The sequence below is a fragment of the Tetrao urogallus genome, assembly GCF_951394365.1.
Source record: "Tetrao urogallus genome assembly, chromosome: 10".
In the NCBI taxonomy this organism is placed as follows: domain Eukaryota; kingdom Metazoa; phylum Chordata; class Aves; order Galliformes; family Phasianidae; genus Tetrao; species Tetrao urogallus.
In genome coordinates this window covers 814,354-828,959 of record NC_136823.1, presented here as the reverse complement: position 1 = coordinate 828,959, position 14,606 = coordinate 814,354, and the positions used below count along the sequence as shown (strand labels likewise).

Here is a 14,606-nt window from a genome sequence, read left to right as displayed (position 1 = left end):
ATTTCTACCATCCCATAGTTTCTTAATGTTTCTTATTAAATTTTGTATATTCATTTTAGAATTATGCCTTCTGTCCAATTCATTCATGTTTCTCTTTAGAAGTACAGATAATCTTTTTTTCTATCAAATTACTTTTCGATGTAGAATTGCATGGAGATCTTTCCATTGCAGTTTTTCATTTGCGTTAACAAAAATCCAGGCAGTTTCATTCATGTCCTGTATTATCATGGGAATCTAACATAGATTCTATAGGGAAATTGTTTATGTTTACATTGTCTGTCGAGATTTCTTCTTCATAACATTAGGAATTCTTTCCATGACTTCACCTAAATTGCTGAGAAGGTTTGAAACATCAGTTAAGTGCCTGTGGGTTTTCTTCAGACGACAGATCTTGTCAGACACAAATAACAGATCTGTGGAAGATAGTCCTTAAAGAAATTAATATTTTAAGACTAATTGGCTTATCTAAAATATCTGTGTTCTTAGTGCGTTTTAAACCCCTTCCTTATGATGTTTGCTGGATTTCCATGATTTGGTGTTAAAAACATTTCAGTGATTCTGACTGGAGCTGTCCTTGTCTAAATATTTTTGTATTTATTATTTTGTAAATCTTGCACCCTACTCCTCAGAAACGAAACCGGAGTGTTTTAGGGACTCAGCTGGTCCAGCTACCTTTGTACTCTTCATATCAGTGACTATTGGTATTGACCCATCAATCTTCACAGCTTATCTGTTTAATACGTTAACTGTGTTCTCACATTCTTTAGCTTTTCTCTGGGTGCCAGGCTTGTTACCTGCATTATCCTGTATGATCCATATCTTCCACACAAGTCTTATATCAGTTTCTTTCCTTACCCCTGAGATGTGCTGCTTGTATTGGCCCATAAGGTCCTACTTCTATCTGTTCAGAGGCACCTCAGCTGTCATGCCCCTGAGGTGAGCCTGGTAGTTATGGAACAGAGAGGTAGCTGGGATAATTGGGGTTTGTATTAATTGGATATGATGTATTTTGATTATCTGTTTTGCTCCCCTTTGTTTTCTTGTACTGCAAGGTCTGGAAATGGGGCATTCTTTCTCAGTTCACATAAAAAGTCCCTCCCAGAAAATAAGAATTAAAAAAAAATATATACATGTATACATATATACATACCATTAAATAGTATTGTGTTTCTCAGAGAAATGTGACCAGCCAAGTTTGTTGGTGCAGTTTCGGTAAGTGGATATCAAGTCCAAGTACCCTTTTATCAACCATGGCTTCGTCTGTTTTACGCTAGAAATAATAGCTTACAGTAAGAAGCTCTAGGCCCAGAATCAAAAAGCCTCTGTCAAATTCCAACAGTCAGTTATGCTTCCGTGGTCTTCCAGAAGAACAGTGTCTTTCTGAAGTAAAATACTTCCCTGTAATTGTTTGATATAAATTTGCATGATCTGAAATCAATTATCAGTTTTTAAAAGGAAGCCTTACAAGAGCGGCATTGCTTGGAAATGCATTGTTAGCTCTATTAAACCATTTCTTGTAAAGTTTGTAGTTATTAAGGTTTGCGTGGTAATAACATTAGAGACTTTGTGTAAGATTAAACTATAAATTTGGCACAAATCTACAGCACGAGAACTTTAATATGCAATAATTTGCTTTATTGAAAAATCCAGAGGAAACTGGAAAGTCTTTTGTGTTGTTTTGAGATTTACTGTGTCTTCTCAACTGCTGATGATGCTTGCAGGCTTTAGTTTCTCAGATACTGAAGTCCGTAAGAGGCAACCTGGGAAATGTCTGCTCACATGCTCTCATAACAAAAATCGTGGTTTTTTGTCCCTCTCCCCTATTATAGCCCAACAGAATTGTGTAATTGGAGTCCTCGGGAACAGTTCTTGAAATTCCAATATTTTTACAATAGTGTTACATGAAATTGTGGTAACAGAATGATTATGGTTTTGGTCATCTGGCCAAGAGGGTGATCAGTGGACCGGAGTGCCTTTCCTATGGGGTTGTTCAGCCTGAAGAACGGAAGGCTTCAGGGAGACCTTCCAATACCTAAAGGGACTACAGGAAAGCTGGAGAGGAGCTGCTTGTCAGGGGAGAGTGCTGATAGGACAAGGTGCAATGTCTTCATGAAAGAGGGGAGATTTGGATTAGACATAAAGGAGAAGCTCTTTGCTCAGAGGTCAGTGAGGTGCTGGCAGTGCTGCCCAGAGCTGTGGGTGCCATCCCTGGAGGTGCCCCAGGCCATGCAGGGGCCCTGGGCAGCCTGAGCTGGGGGCAGCCAGACCATGGCAGGGGTGGGGCTGGGGGTCCTTTCCAACCCAACCCTGCTGTGATTCAGTTAATACATCACCAGGCTTTTGTATTTTCATGTTATGTGCTTTTCGTTTAGGAGAAAAATGACAAAGGCAGCATCAGTGTTTCAAAGCCACTGCAGCTGTAAAGCGGTGCGCTTGTTGTTGTGCTGAGGTGTCAAGCAGCTTTGTCCTCCAGCTTGTGATTTTAGAATCCTTCTGAGGCATGTTGAGTAAAATGCCTGCTGCGCGTGTGTGTCACTGGAAGAGCCAGTGTTGTGTCACCAGCTCCTTAATGAAGTCAAACTCCTGTGCTGGGTTCCCAGGTTTCTGTGTGGGTGCTGCCTGGGCCAGGCGCAGGATCCAGGTGGTTCCGCAGTGGCCAGGCCTCAGGGCAGGGCTAGGCTGTCTGACCCTGCAGGAAATCTGCTGCAAGGCAGTGAGGATGAGGAAAGTAGAGTGTGAAATAGCCCTGGAAACACCAGAATTGGCAGAGGACAAGGTTGGAGAGCGCTGAAATGATGCTCCCAGGGCCTGAGGGGAGATTGTCCTTCGGCACACAAGGACAACGCTGTGGAGCAGTGCCCTTGACAGATGATGATGGAGAGGGTGGTCCTGATGGGCTGCAGCCTGTGGGGTGGCCCAGGGAGAAATGGGAGAAGAAAGAGAGCAGAATGGTGCAGCTGCAGACTGGCTGCAGTCCCCTTTTCCCCCTGTCCTGCTCAGGGTACAGAAGCTTTTTCAGACTTATGTAGGGACCTAATATGACTTGCTTTTACAAAACTGTGGTTTACAATCTCATCTCCTGTTTATCTGGGATTGAAGTAACTGCTTGAGATACTGCAGGAAAGAACTTTTGAACATACTGTGATTTAACCAGCATGGCATTCTGGGCTTCAATTAATGATAACCTTGAACCATCAATGTAAGAGTGAGGGTATAACTTTTTCATCTCAGTAGGTTTCTTTGAGAAGTCTTTATATGATGATTTTGGAGCTGATTCTCATGATCATTTAATCACCAACTCGTTATAGACAGTATATAGTAAATTTGCTTGTCTTCATTTTGCATCAGAAAAAGTTGCAACTTTGTTTTGCATGAATACAATATAAAAACAAGCTTCCTTACATCTGCTGTCTTTATCAGCTTGTCTATGATTTACTTTGCATCACATTTAATGAGAAAACCCAAACACAGTTTTTGGTTATTTTATACCTACCAGCTATACATAATTATCTTCTCTGAATAAGTATTTCCAACTTTGGGGATGTTTCTTTCTGTTGGTGTCTGCATCTCAGATCTTTCAGAAGGGGCTAAATCAATGCTGAAGTGTCGTTGAAAGGTTATGCATCATTTCTTTTCAAAATTGATTAAGAACTCCAGATAATCCTGTCTGTGCTCAACCTAATTCAGCAATGCAGATATTTAATCAGGCTCAGAAAAATTAATATATTTCTGACCAAAACTGAATATACTGAAATTTGTTTCTGGAAGTCATCCAAGATTTGTGATCTTGTTGGGAAACAAATTCAAGTAGATGGAAATTTTTTTTTCATCTCCTGTTACTTATTTTTCGTTAGATACACGAAGAACGTTTTTTTTTTTGCAGTAGTATTTTGTAATAGAAAAGACTTTGTGCATTTCCTCTGTCAGATCTATCAGAGATAAATGAACTTACATTCATTCTGAGTGTTTTACAAAACACTACACTGCAACCAGGAATGCCATCAGAATGCCACTAATCTGCAAAGTCCCCGTTTTGTCCCTGTGTTTTCCCCAAGTGGTATCCTTAGGTTTCAAGCTTTGCTTACAGGTACGAATGGAATTGAGTTGTTTAAAAAAACAAACAGTGAAAATTCAGCTGCAGTCTGTGATCAGTTTCCTTCTTTGGTTCTTCATTAGTTAGACAGCAGCTATTTTATGCAGTGTGGCTCTGTAGAGGAGAGCCTTTTGACGCACAGTTCTCATCTGGCAGATAATGGGAGTAGCAGAGACACCCTTCTTATGCTGTGAGTGCTTATAGGTGGTCTTTGCTCTTTGGAGTTGCCTCTTTGGAGGGGTCTTCCCCTGTAGTGAATTCCTGCACAGAACAAACATTTCCTGTTCTACCGTTTTCCCATCCCTGAAGAGTACCAGTTCAGTTGGAAATGATTGCAAAGTTGGTTGCTTAGAAAATTTTTGCTAGTAATGATGTGGTTTGTGTTTTCTTTTCTTTTTCTTTTTAATTTTTTTTAACCCTATGTGGTAGTTCTCCTCTTTGAAAATTGTTTTTTAGGTAGATTTTATCAGTGATTGTTTTAGTCCCTTTCAGAGTGCATACAGTGAATATTCATTTTCCCACTACCACTTACCATAGAAACCTGGGTGATTTTCAGTAAGTAGAATATTTAAAATATTAAAAGTGCTTTTCCAGTGTGGTCAATCATCGTTGCTAACAGGTTAGAGCACTACATTAACTGCTGACTGAGAGCAGACATTTTCTCCGCTCTGTATTTATGAGCTGATTGGAACTAGTGATCCGTGTTGCACATAATGAATTGTTTGAGCTATGGCATGAGGTTCCACCAGAACGTGGATCCCTCAGCAAATTGAGCCCAAAATGTAGAAATAAGTTATTCAATTTAAATAGCATCAGTAACACTGCTTTTTCATATAAGTATTTTAAAGCTTGTACAAAGTGGATTAATATTCCTCTAGGGTAATTAAATGTAAATTTGGAAACTTATTAATCTCTCTCTTTCTGTTTCCTCTGTCTTGATCTGTCTTCTCTCCCCCCTCTTGCTCTTTCTTTTTCCAAATTCTCTCCCTATCTTTTTTTTCTCTTCCTTGCCCTTTTCTTCTCTCCCCACCCATTTTCTTTTGCTTCCCTTCTTTTTTTTTTTTCCTCTTTCCAAACTTACTCTCTTTTCTCTTTCACTTTTTGTTTTTTTTCTTCTCTCCTTCTTTTCCCTTTCCCCTCCCAAAAATATGCCTTTACAGAAACATAAGGTAGATCTTTTCTACAAACTGCGCCATGTGATGAATGAACTCATTGACCTGCGCAGACAGCTGCTGTCAGGTCACTTGACGCAGGATCAGGTGCGAGAGGTGAAGAGGCACCTCACAGTGAGGCTGGACTGGGGCAATGAGTAAGTACAGGTACCAGCTGGGTACTGTTTGTTTTAATTATTTTCACGTAGCTTTAATTTAGAACAAAAAAAAAATAAGCAAAACTTTTCTTTCCAATAGCATCTATAAGCAGAACACTTGCTTGTTTGGAAATCATATACAACTTCTTACAGCGAGTTTACTGCATAAATCTGCTGCTGCTACTAACAGATGAGCCAAGTACTGCTTACTACTTGTAGGTCTTTTATATGCACTTCTAAGTGATTTCGGTCAATTCACTTTATTTGTATCACTGTAGTGAATATTATGCCTGGGAACGTGTGTTCATAGATACTAAACCCCATTTTTTTCCACTGAGTAAGTATTTAAATGGTTGGTATGATAACTACAGAATCTCACTGGTAACAGTTACACTGAAACTGAGACTGTGATATGAAGATTTTTAGTATCATCCATGTACTTGCTGATGAAACTTGTTAGAGCTTTAGATTCGTTGGTAAATTCCACTGTGACTTGGTGGATATTTTTTCAAAAGCTATTGAATACTGCAATTCAGATAGAAGCTGAAATGGTGCAGTTACACAAAACCTAGCCCATCAGCAGAGCTGGCTTTCTTTTGAGGTACAGTCTATCAGACAGGTAAGTTCTGCTTGACATTCACATGACCTTTTCAAAGTAAATACCACCCTCCTCAAGCATGTAGCAACTGCTTTTCAGCTAGGGGTAGGATTAGTGCTAATTAAAATATGAGCAGGGAGACAAATTAAAATAATTAATATTAAAATAATTAAAATATGACAGGGAGAAATGAATTAGCTGAAGTCTAACTAAGGAAAAAAGCAAAATGTTTTTCACGAACATATCTTTTTTTATGACTCCTTAGTCACATACTCCCTCTGAAAGATATGCACTATGAGGACATTTTTGCTAGCCCCCACACTACATTTCACTTCTAGTGAAAAAAAGCTCTGAAGGGCTTAACACAGGAGGTGTCATCAAGTCATTGGTCTGCGATTCAGACCTACAGATATTTTCCATTATCATTCCTGCTGGATTAAATGGGAACAAAAAACTGTGTTTGAATATTGTCTGGACATTTTTTCCTCAAAGTATGTATGGATGAAGTTAGCAACTGGAAGTAGCAAAAATGTTGTAAGAAGAAAATATGAGGAGAATAGACAGGCTGCTGAACGATTGCCTTTAGAAAGCTTTTATTTTAAATGCACTGGATGTAGAATCATGAAATACAAGGTACATTAAAACCATAAAGGCAAATCCAATGCCTGACAACTGTGGAAAGCATCATGTAGATAAAAACGTGTTTGTGATTAAATTCATTTCACATGTAAGAAGAAGAATGTAATGTGTATTATTATAAGATATTGTAATCCTAATTAATTAATTGTAATTAATAAGATACTGTCCTCTCTAACGAAAAATGTAGATAGTGTCAGAGATGCATGCTGAAACAGAAGAGTGCATCAGTAAAGGAACTGGATGTTCCACACACTGGAATCTGTGTGACTGAAAAGATATTTAATTACATCCATATGCAATGAGATATTTAAATATAAATGGAATTGTAGAAGGTCATCAGGGTTTTCTTGTATCTCCCCTTCGAATTTTATCATGAAATTCATGTCCTAGTGTCTTAATTTGTTAAAAACATTGGTTTTTTTGTATGCGTGTTCACATAGTGCTGTTTTTCAAACAGTGACAGAAGAGTTCTGTCGTATTTGAGATATGCAATTAAACGAAAAATGTCATTGCAAACATGTTAGTATTAACTGAGAAACTTAAATACTACAATTTGAGCAGGTCTGTAATTGTTCATAGTAGTATGGTTTAATAAGAGACATTCCATGACCAAGTAGCTTTCAGAAATTTTGCACTAGTATGTAGCGTGTTATTCAGCCTAAAGCTGCCTTTATCCTGACCTTGTTTATTAATGCATTGCATTGATTGGGAGGAAGTGGTGCAAATTTGAAATTCCCATTTTCAGTCACTGTGAGTTAGGACTGATCTGTTTGGTTTTTGAACCGGACTTGTTTCCGTTCAACGTGGCAGCAGTTCTGATGGTCATCCCTTGTGGTGCTGTGGGAGTTGGCAGGTTTCAAGGAAGAAATGCCCTCCCTGGATGGGTTTTCTTGTGCGTGTGAAGAACTTACCTGGGCTGTATTAATTTGGGCTGATTTTGGAAGTACTGCAGTGAACTTTCTCTTATTTCTGTATGCTTAATGTAAAATATTAAGGAAGCTTACTTGTCTCTTAAAAATGAAGGAATATAATTCACTCAAAAATAGGTTGCTAACCTTCTCTATAGTTGCTCATCATTCTTATAATGCAGTACTGATTCTGCTTACTGTGGTGACTTAATCTTCTGTTACTGATGCATTCATTCTCCCCACTGCAAAACTATGGTACATCTTTTTTTATGCTTTTTCCTCTTCCAGTTATCCTCAGTTAGGTTCTTTTTATATGCATGCAGTGGCTGATAGTACTACTGTATAGCTTTTCTTTTATTTCCCAAATAATCAGAAGAGCGCTTTCTGATCAGCGTCTTAGTGCTTCTAAACATGAGACCTGAAGCATCCTTCTGTGTATCTTTGCACAGGTGAAATCTCAAACAGTGTTTTGCCCGCATCTGTTATTAGCTTTTGTACAGAATATTAGAAAGACTGTTCTTTTTCAATTTCTTCACTCTGATGTGATTTATTTGGGCACTGATCATTTGAAGTCTGAAATGCAATTAGGAAAGCTCAATGGCCTGAAATCAATAGGGAAAAAATTATATTGCAGCAAACTTGTATGTCAAACAAGTATATAAAAGCTGACCCCTACGATTCAATTCATTATCCTATTTTAGATCATGTTATAGAGATGGTATCTGCAGTTCACTGTCTAATTTTAAATTATATTACAAGTAAAATATAAACGTGTTTTTGATATGTGTTTTGTTTATTTTAAGTTAAAAAATGGGTAAGATTTCCAACTTTTACTGATGTGTAGGATGATAAATCAGAATGGAACTTTCTTTCTAAGAAGAGTCATTGTCATTTTACACTCTTCTGCACCAAGAGCAGAGAAAGGAATCTGCCTTGCAGACTTAGTTTGAAAGGGAATGCTCTGCTTCTGCTCTAGAATTAATTGCTGTAGTATGAAGCCATTCACCATAGCAAAAAGCCTTTAAGAAGGTTTCAGAACGAATAGATGCCATTTCTGTCTGAATATGCAATATTTATCTCTCCTCCTGAATGTCCTGGTAAAAACGTAATGGTTGAGAAGGGATTCAGGCTGTGAGGAACTCTCTTGGATATCATCTTTGAGGAAAACCTCCTACCTCCCTCTGTATTCTGATGCTTCCATGCTCAGATGTATTTGCTGCCATTTCCTTCTATCAATTTCTTGCTGGCATTACTTACTTTCTACTACTTCTCATCTTCATTTTAAGAAATAGTTTCCTGTGTAACATTACATCAGTGTTTTACTAATTTCTTTACAGACTGGAGCCCTTGTAGTTTATTTTTTTATTTCTGTCGGTTTTATTTCAGATCTGTGTGTGATGTCTGTAAACAGCTTTCAGAGCCATTTCTGTTCCCTTCACCATCTTTGTTTTAAGTGTACTTTTGTTAGAGGAATATGAGTGATATTAAGTGAGACTTGAACATAGAGGAGGAATACAATGAAAATGCCTGGCTGCAAAGTTATGGGTGGGGTCAGGGTAAAACACCTGGTTTTGGAGCTATAGGAGGAGATGTTCTCCTAGTCTGTTCTTAAGACTCCATGTGCCTCCAAACACACCTTTTAGTCAAATAACAGTATTTTCGCAAGGTTCTTCAAGACAGAATTGCTGCAACTTGTGTGTTTATTAATTCAAAATAGTCTGGCATTCGTATTATACATTTATGAATGTATTCTAATTTAAGACCATTCTGTGAAATCAAATCAAACTTAAACCAAGTTGATTTTCTCCAGAAGGCCAACTAAGCGAATTGTAGTGAATCATATGTGCATCCCTGTCAGTCTTACAAGTGCTGACAGTGGTCATCAGTTTGTCTTGGTGTTATTGGAGAGAAAAGCACAGAAATTCATTCCCCAGCCAAAGAAGGCAAAATTAAGCCTTAAGTTCTAATGACTGCGCTGTGGAAGAGAGGGAATTTCTCAATGTCAGTAGAACTGGCCCCAGGCATGTGGTACCAAGAGATAGCTGCTGGGCTGGGAGTCTTTTGTAGGGGAACTGGGGAAACATTTTTGAAAGTCAGTGGAGTCTGTGGGCACAGTAAAAACCACAGCAAAATGCTGTAAGTGCTTGTAAAAGAAAGTGCTGCGGAAAGAAGAACTGTCAGAGAGACAAACCAGCACGTTACCTCATTTTTATGCATGATATGTTTTGCTGAAACACCACTTGACAACTGGTGCTCTTGTATCCCCACAGTATTTTATAATACAGAGTGGAAGTGGGCCACTAACCGTCATTGTCGTTTCAAACATGATGTTGTCATCTTTTGTTGGGGAAAAAAAAAAAAAAAAAAAAGGATTAAATTCATAAACCTGGACTTGAACACACACAATATGAGTTCTGAAGCAAAAGGAACCTTTATCTTTTGGGAACAAATATTGCACAGGATTAGCGTAATTTTAGAGAATGAGAATCTTCTGGGCTGGAGATCCACTGTGTTGAGGGATTTAACTAAAAATAGGGTATCAGGTAAATTTCACAGGGATGCTGTGCAGCTGTGTTGAACATTATCAAATAGAAATCAACTTCGTCGTGTGAGTAATGAGTTCAAACAGTTATTTTTAGTGCTCTAGAGAGTTGCAATTTTGACACAAGAACAGTATCAGGCTATGATTAGATTTGGCAGTTTTATTCCATAAAGTTTTGATAGTTCTTTGTATTGTACGTAGAACTGGAAGGCAGGATTCTGTGATGGTGATCACATTATTAGAAAATCATTTGTTGCTATCCTCATATTCAGGAGAAAGCCCTTCATGCACACTGTGTGCGTGTGTTTGTACACACGTGTGATGGGCTCTTTAGCGGAGGGGTTACCTATGCAGATTTAGGAAGTTTCCTGTAAATTAACAGGATGATCACTTGAAATGCTTCAAAATCCACTCTATGCTTATTACTATTTTTACCTGTTCCTTTTTTTTCAGTGCTATTTTTTGACTTTGTGTTATAAGTAGGCTCCAATGGTAGCTGCAGTTGAGAATTACTTGATGCATTCTTGATCTTTTTTGTTAGGTAATTAAATACAGTAATTTTCCTCCTTACAGCAGCAATTTTCAGATGCTGTCTGGGTTTAATGAAAACTCTGAGAAGTGCGTAACTGCTATTCTCACATATGAGCCCCAGAGTATAGAAACTAGTTTTTGGCATGAAAATTGCGTTGAAGAAAAGAATGGTTCCTTTTTTCCCCCACTGAATATGTAATTGTTTTGGCAAAGAATGCAGAAGTTCTCATTTGTCTGTACAGTATTTTCGTGCTAATCCCAGTACTACCAAGCAGTTGTTTGCCAGTAAGTGAGCATGGGCTGAGCTGTGCTCTCGAGAGGAGATGGAATGAGCTTAGGATAACATTAAGCAAGGAAAGCCTGATTAAGTGGAGTTTGAATAAATCAATTAATTTTAAAAATCGGGAGTTGGGAAACTTAAGGGAAATTATTAAGAAGTACAGTGGCCAGTGAAGGCAACTAGGCTTCTTACAAATTACTGCCTCTTCCTTGCAAATGTCTTAAGTTAATTGCTCAGGAAGAGATGCTGGATTGCCTGGAGGCTTCTGTTTATCATACCATACAAAACTATTCTGTGGTATCTGAGAGAGGTTTTCTCAAATAAAAATTCATATTTGCCATCAGAAAAATGTTGTGCAGAATGCTTCTCCGATTACAAAACTAAATAGGATTTCGCTTTTGTTGTCTAGTTGGTGGCAGGAGTGGAAGGGTGCTCCATGAGGACACCTCTGCTGACTTTTTTTGTTCTTTGAGACTAGGAAGAATTTCAATTTAAAACATGTGCAAGTGGAATATCAAAGTTATGTAAGCTGGAAGCAGGGAAATGGTTCATTTATGTGTTTCTTGAATTTTACTCCTAATGTGCATAACTGCTTCGTCCTGTAGTTGTGTGAGTGCCTTGTGCCTCAGAAACTGAGCAACTGTAGAGCAAAAAAAAATCTCTGCTGTAGCCATCATTTTTAGACTGGTAGTCTTCTATTTTTTTCATAGTTTGGTTTTGATTTGAGCTGAAATCCTGTTTTAATTTAGGTTAAAATTCCTGTTAATATTTTTGTAGTTACGGTATTTTAGGAAAAGTATGCTTATACAGTGATAAAGTTGGGAGTTCAGTTACATGAGGACCAGGAGTTCCTTTCAAAGGAGCTTCCCAAAGGAAATATCAGGGTTACTGATGGGAAAGTTTTGCATTACATAGTGAAGAACCTGACCTGAATACTGCACTATTTATACTAAATTTCTTTGCCTATTGATTGTACTAAACTTATTTGCCTACTGTATTACTGTGTAGGAAATGACCATACTGCACCAACATACTAAAAATCTTCAACTAACATTCACTATTAGAGCTCCTCTGAGATCAGTGAACAAAACATAACAAGCTCAGAGCACTTTTTGGCTTGATATTTAGATCTAAATTTATTTTAAAAGATTGTCTGTTTAATGATTAACTATTGCAAAAAGGTTCAAATACAATTTCGTAGTTCTTTTCTCCTTGTCCTTGAGCAAGTAAACGTGGCTGATAATTGTAGACACAATGTACTGTGCTTACCAACACAGTGTACTGTGCTTACCACTGTTCTTTTTTTTCTTCTGCAGACATTTGGGCCTAGATTTAGTTCCTCGAAAAGACTTCGAAGTCGTGGATTCCGATCAGATCAGTGTGTCAGATCTTTATAAAATGGTACGAAATCTGTGGGACATGCCTTTGAGCGTTCATACTGGGAGGGAAAGAAGGGGAAAAATAAGTATCTTTATGAATTTTCTTGACTGAAATAATATAGTAACCTTTTTGTTTTTTGATGCAATTCAACAGCTGCCTTTGGCAGGTACACTGTTGAATTCTGTCTGGTGGGAAATGCAAAGTCTTGGGAGCTCCACAGTTAAATTGTGGTGGTATCTTGCGGAGGTCTGTTCATCTGGAAGTGAACCAGACAGATGACCCTGCAAGCTTTATTGACATACAGTAAAGAAATCTTAACAGTAAAGAAATATGCTTTAGGGTTACTAAATCATTACTTCAAACAACAGTTATTAACTTGCTAGGAGAAATAGGAATGTTCCTCACTGCAAGATCTAGTGTTGTTTGTCCTTACTTCCATTAATTAAAACATCTCAAACCTGGAGTTGATCAGCAGTTGGGTGAGTTCAGAAAGCCCATGAGAGCCATTGTTTGATTCTTTCTGGGGAGTCTGCAGATAGGGATAAAAATTGAAGTGAAAACTCTGCTCCTAGGATGTGCATGGATAATAAGCACACTTGCTCCTTTTCAAAGATTTTTAAGCTCACAGGCAGGAAGGAGAGAGGATGCTGAATAACTTTCTTTAAGCAAAACTAATTGCTGAACATTAAAGTTATCTCTGTGATGTGGCAGTGTCCCTTAGAAACGTATGCGGTGTCTCTTAATAGGAATGTTCTTTTGGATTAATTATATAATATAACAATGCATTTTGTGTGACGAAGTTCAATTCTTATACATAATAAAGGACAAAATATGCTGATCTACGGTACTGATGTTTAAGTTTGTTCCTGATTTGCTGTAGACTGAGGAGACTTTGCAGCTATTACTGGAGAGTTTTCCTTCACGCAGTTTTTGGCTCAAATCTGTGCTGCTATTCAGGACATGACCGTTAGTCAGTTCACATTTCACCATGGCTTCAGTTTGTAGAGTCAGGAAGACAGCACTGTAATCACATCTACTGAGTGGACAGAATGTAATTTTAGGAACCAAAACAGCTGAACACCTTTTATTTGCTTAACTTCAGTTTTGTAGCAACTGAAGATTTTTAAAATTGCTTTTTATTGTATTTTTTTTTCCTCATGGAAAGAATCCTCTATACTCATGATAGAATACTTAACAGATTATCAAATCAGCTGTGAGGTTTAACACTGCAAAATAATCTTGTGAGAATAGTTGTGAGAGCCCAATTACTTTTGCATTTTCACAGAATTACAGAGCATTAAATGTACCAGAGGAAAAAGTCTCATAGCAGGAAAATGGATGAAGTAACTCTAGGCTTTCCCATCTGTGGCAAGAAGTTGAAGTATCATACACAAAGTTATTATTTCCCTTGGTAAAATTTTCATTTAAAAATGTTGTGCATTTGATTTGTTTGGGGACAGTGTTGCTGAATACAGTTGGTGGAATGTCTTTTACTTTCATCTCTCTTGAAGCTGCGAGGTTATCAGATCCCGCTGGTCCTGCTAGAGAGTGTTTGTTCAGAGTAAGATATTTGGTATGAAATAGAAGGGTAGAGGTGGGGGAGAACAGGGAGAAGATGTGTTAATGTTTCAGTGTGAAGTACTTATGGTAGGATGAATTTGTGTGGAACAGGCATGGCAGAATCATTAATTATATGGTTTTTAAAGCTCTCTGAAACCTTTTCAATTTAGATTAGTATTTAAATCTCCATTTGGAGATTAAATGGGTTCAGTGAGACTTGCAGTCCATTTTCTGATTATAGCATTTCCTTTTAGTATGAAGGGCTTTAAATACAGGATCATCCTCTGAGTTCCGTTGCGCAGCTGTAGCTCTGCATGGATTCTTTTGTACAGGTGTTGGACAGCTGAAATTGTAGAAGAGTTCTTACCTATTTTTCAGGATCTCATTTCCTGATCTGAGCAAAAAGTTTTAAAATATATGTATAAAATTCTTTCTAGAAGTCAGTATTGTTTCTTTCTAGAAGTCAGTATTGTTCCTTTTTCATTTTATTTTATTTATTTATTAACAAATGCAGCTTCTCGTGGACCAGCATACTGATAAATGAGTATTAAGTGAGGTGTTCACTCATTTAAACGGAAATGCAGGTTACACAGTACAGGGTGATGGACTTCTCGAGAAGTAATATTGCAGCCATGGAAATTCTGTCTAACTTGTGACAGCCATTTATGTTCAACCTTTAGGTACATACAGCCTGTAAGTTTGATTAGTTAATCTAATAAATGACTTAATTGGAGAAAGCTTTTAAGGCAAGCTAGTGGCTTTGTGA

At 37.8% G+C, this 14,606-nt stretch overlaps 1 protein-coding gene across 1 annotated transcript in view; it reads left to right on the top strand.

The window, feature by feature from the left end:
• The window catches only part of DOCK3 (dedicator of cytokinesis 3), a gene marked incomplete at both ends in the record, with an annotated part of 169,496 nt that overhangs the window by 41,162 nt on the left and 113,728 nt on the right, over positions 1-14,606 (top strand). The window contains 2 exons of the mRNA XM_079540482.1: positions 5,254-5,402; positions 12,217-12,301. Coding sequence (XP_079396608.1) covers positions 5,254-5,402; positions 12,217-12,301 — 234 coding nt within the window. The remainder of the gene's footprint in view (positions 1-5,253; positions 5,403-12,216; positions 12,302-14,606) is intronic.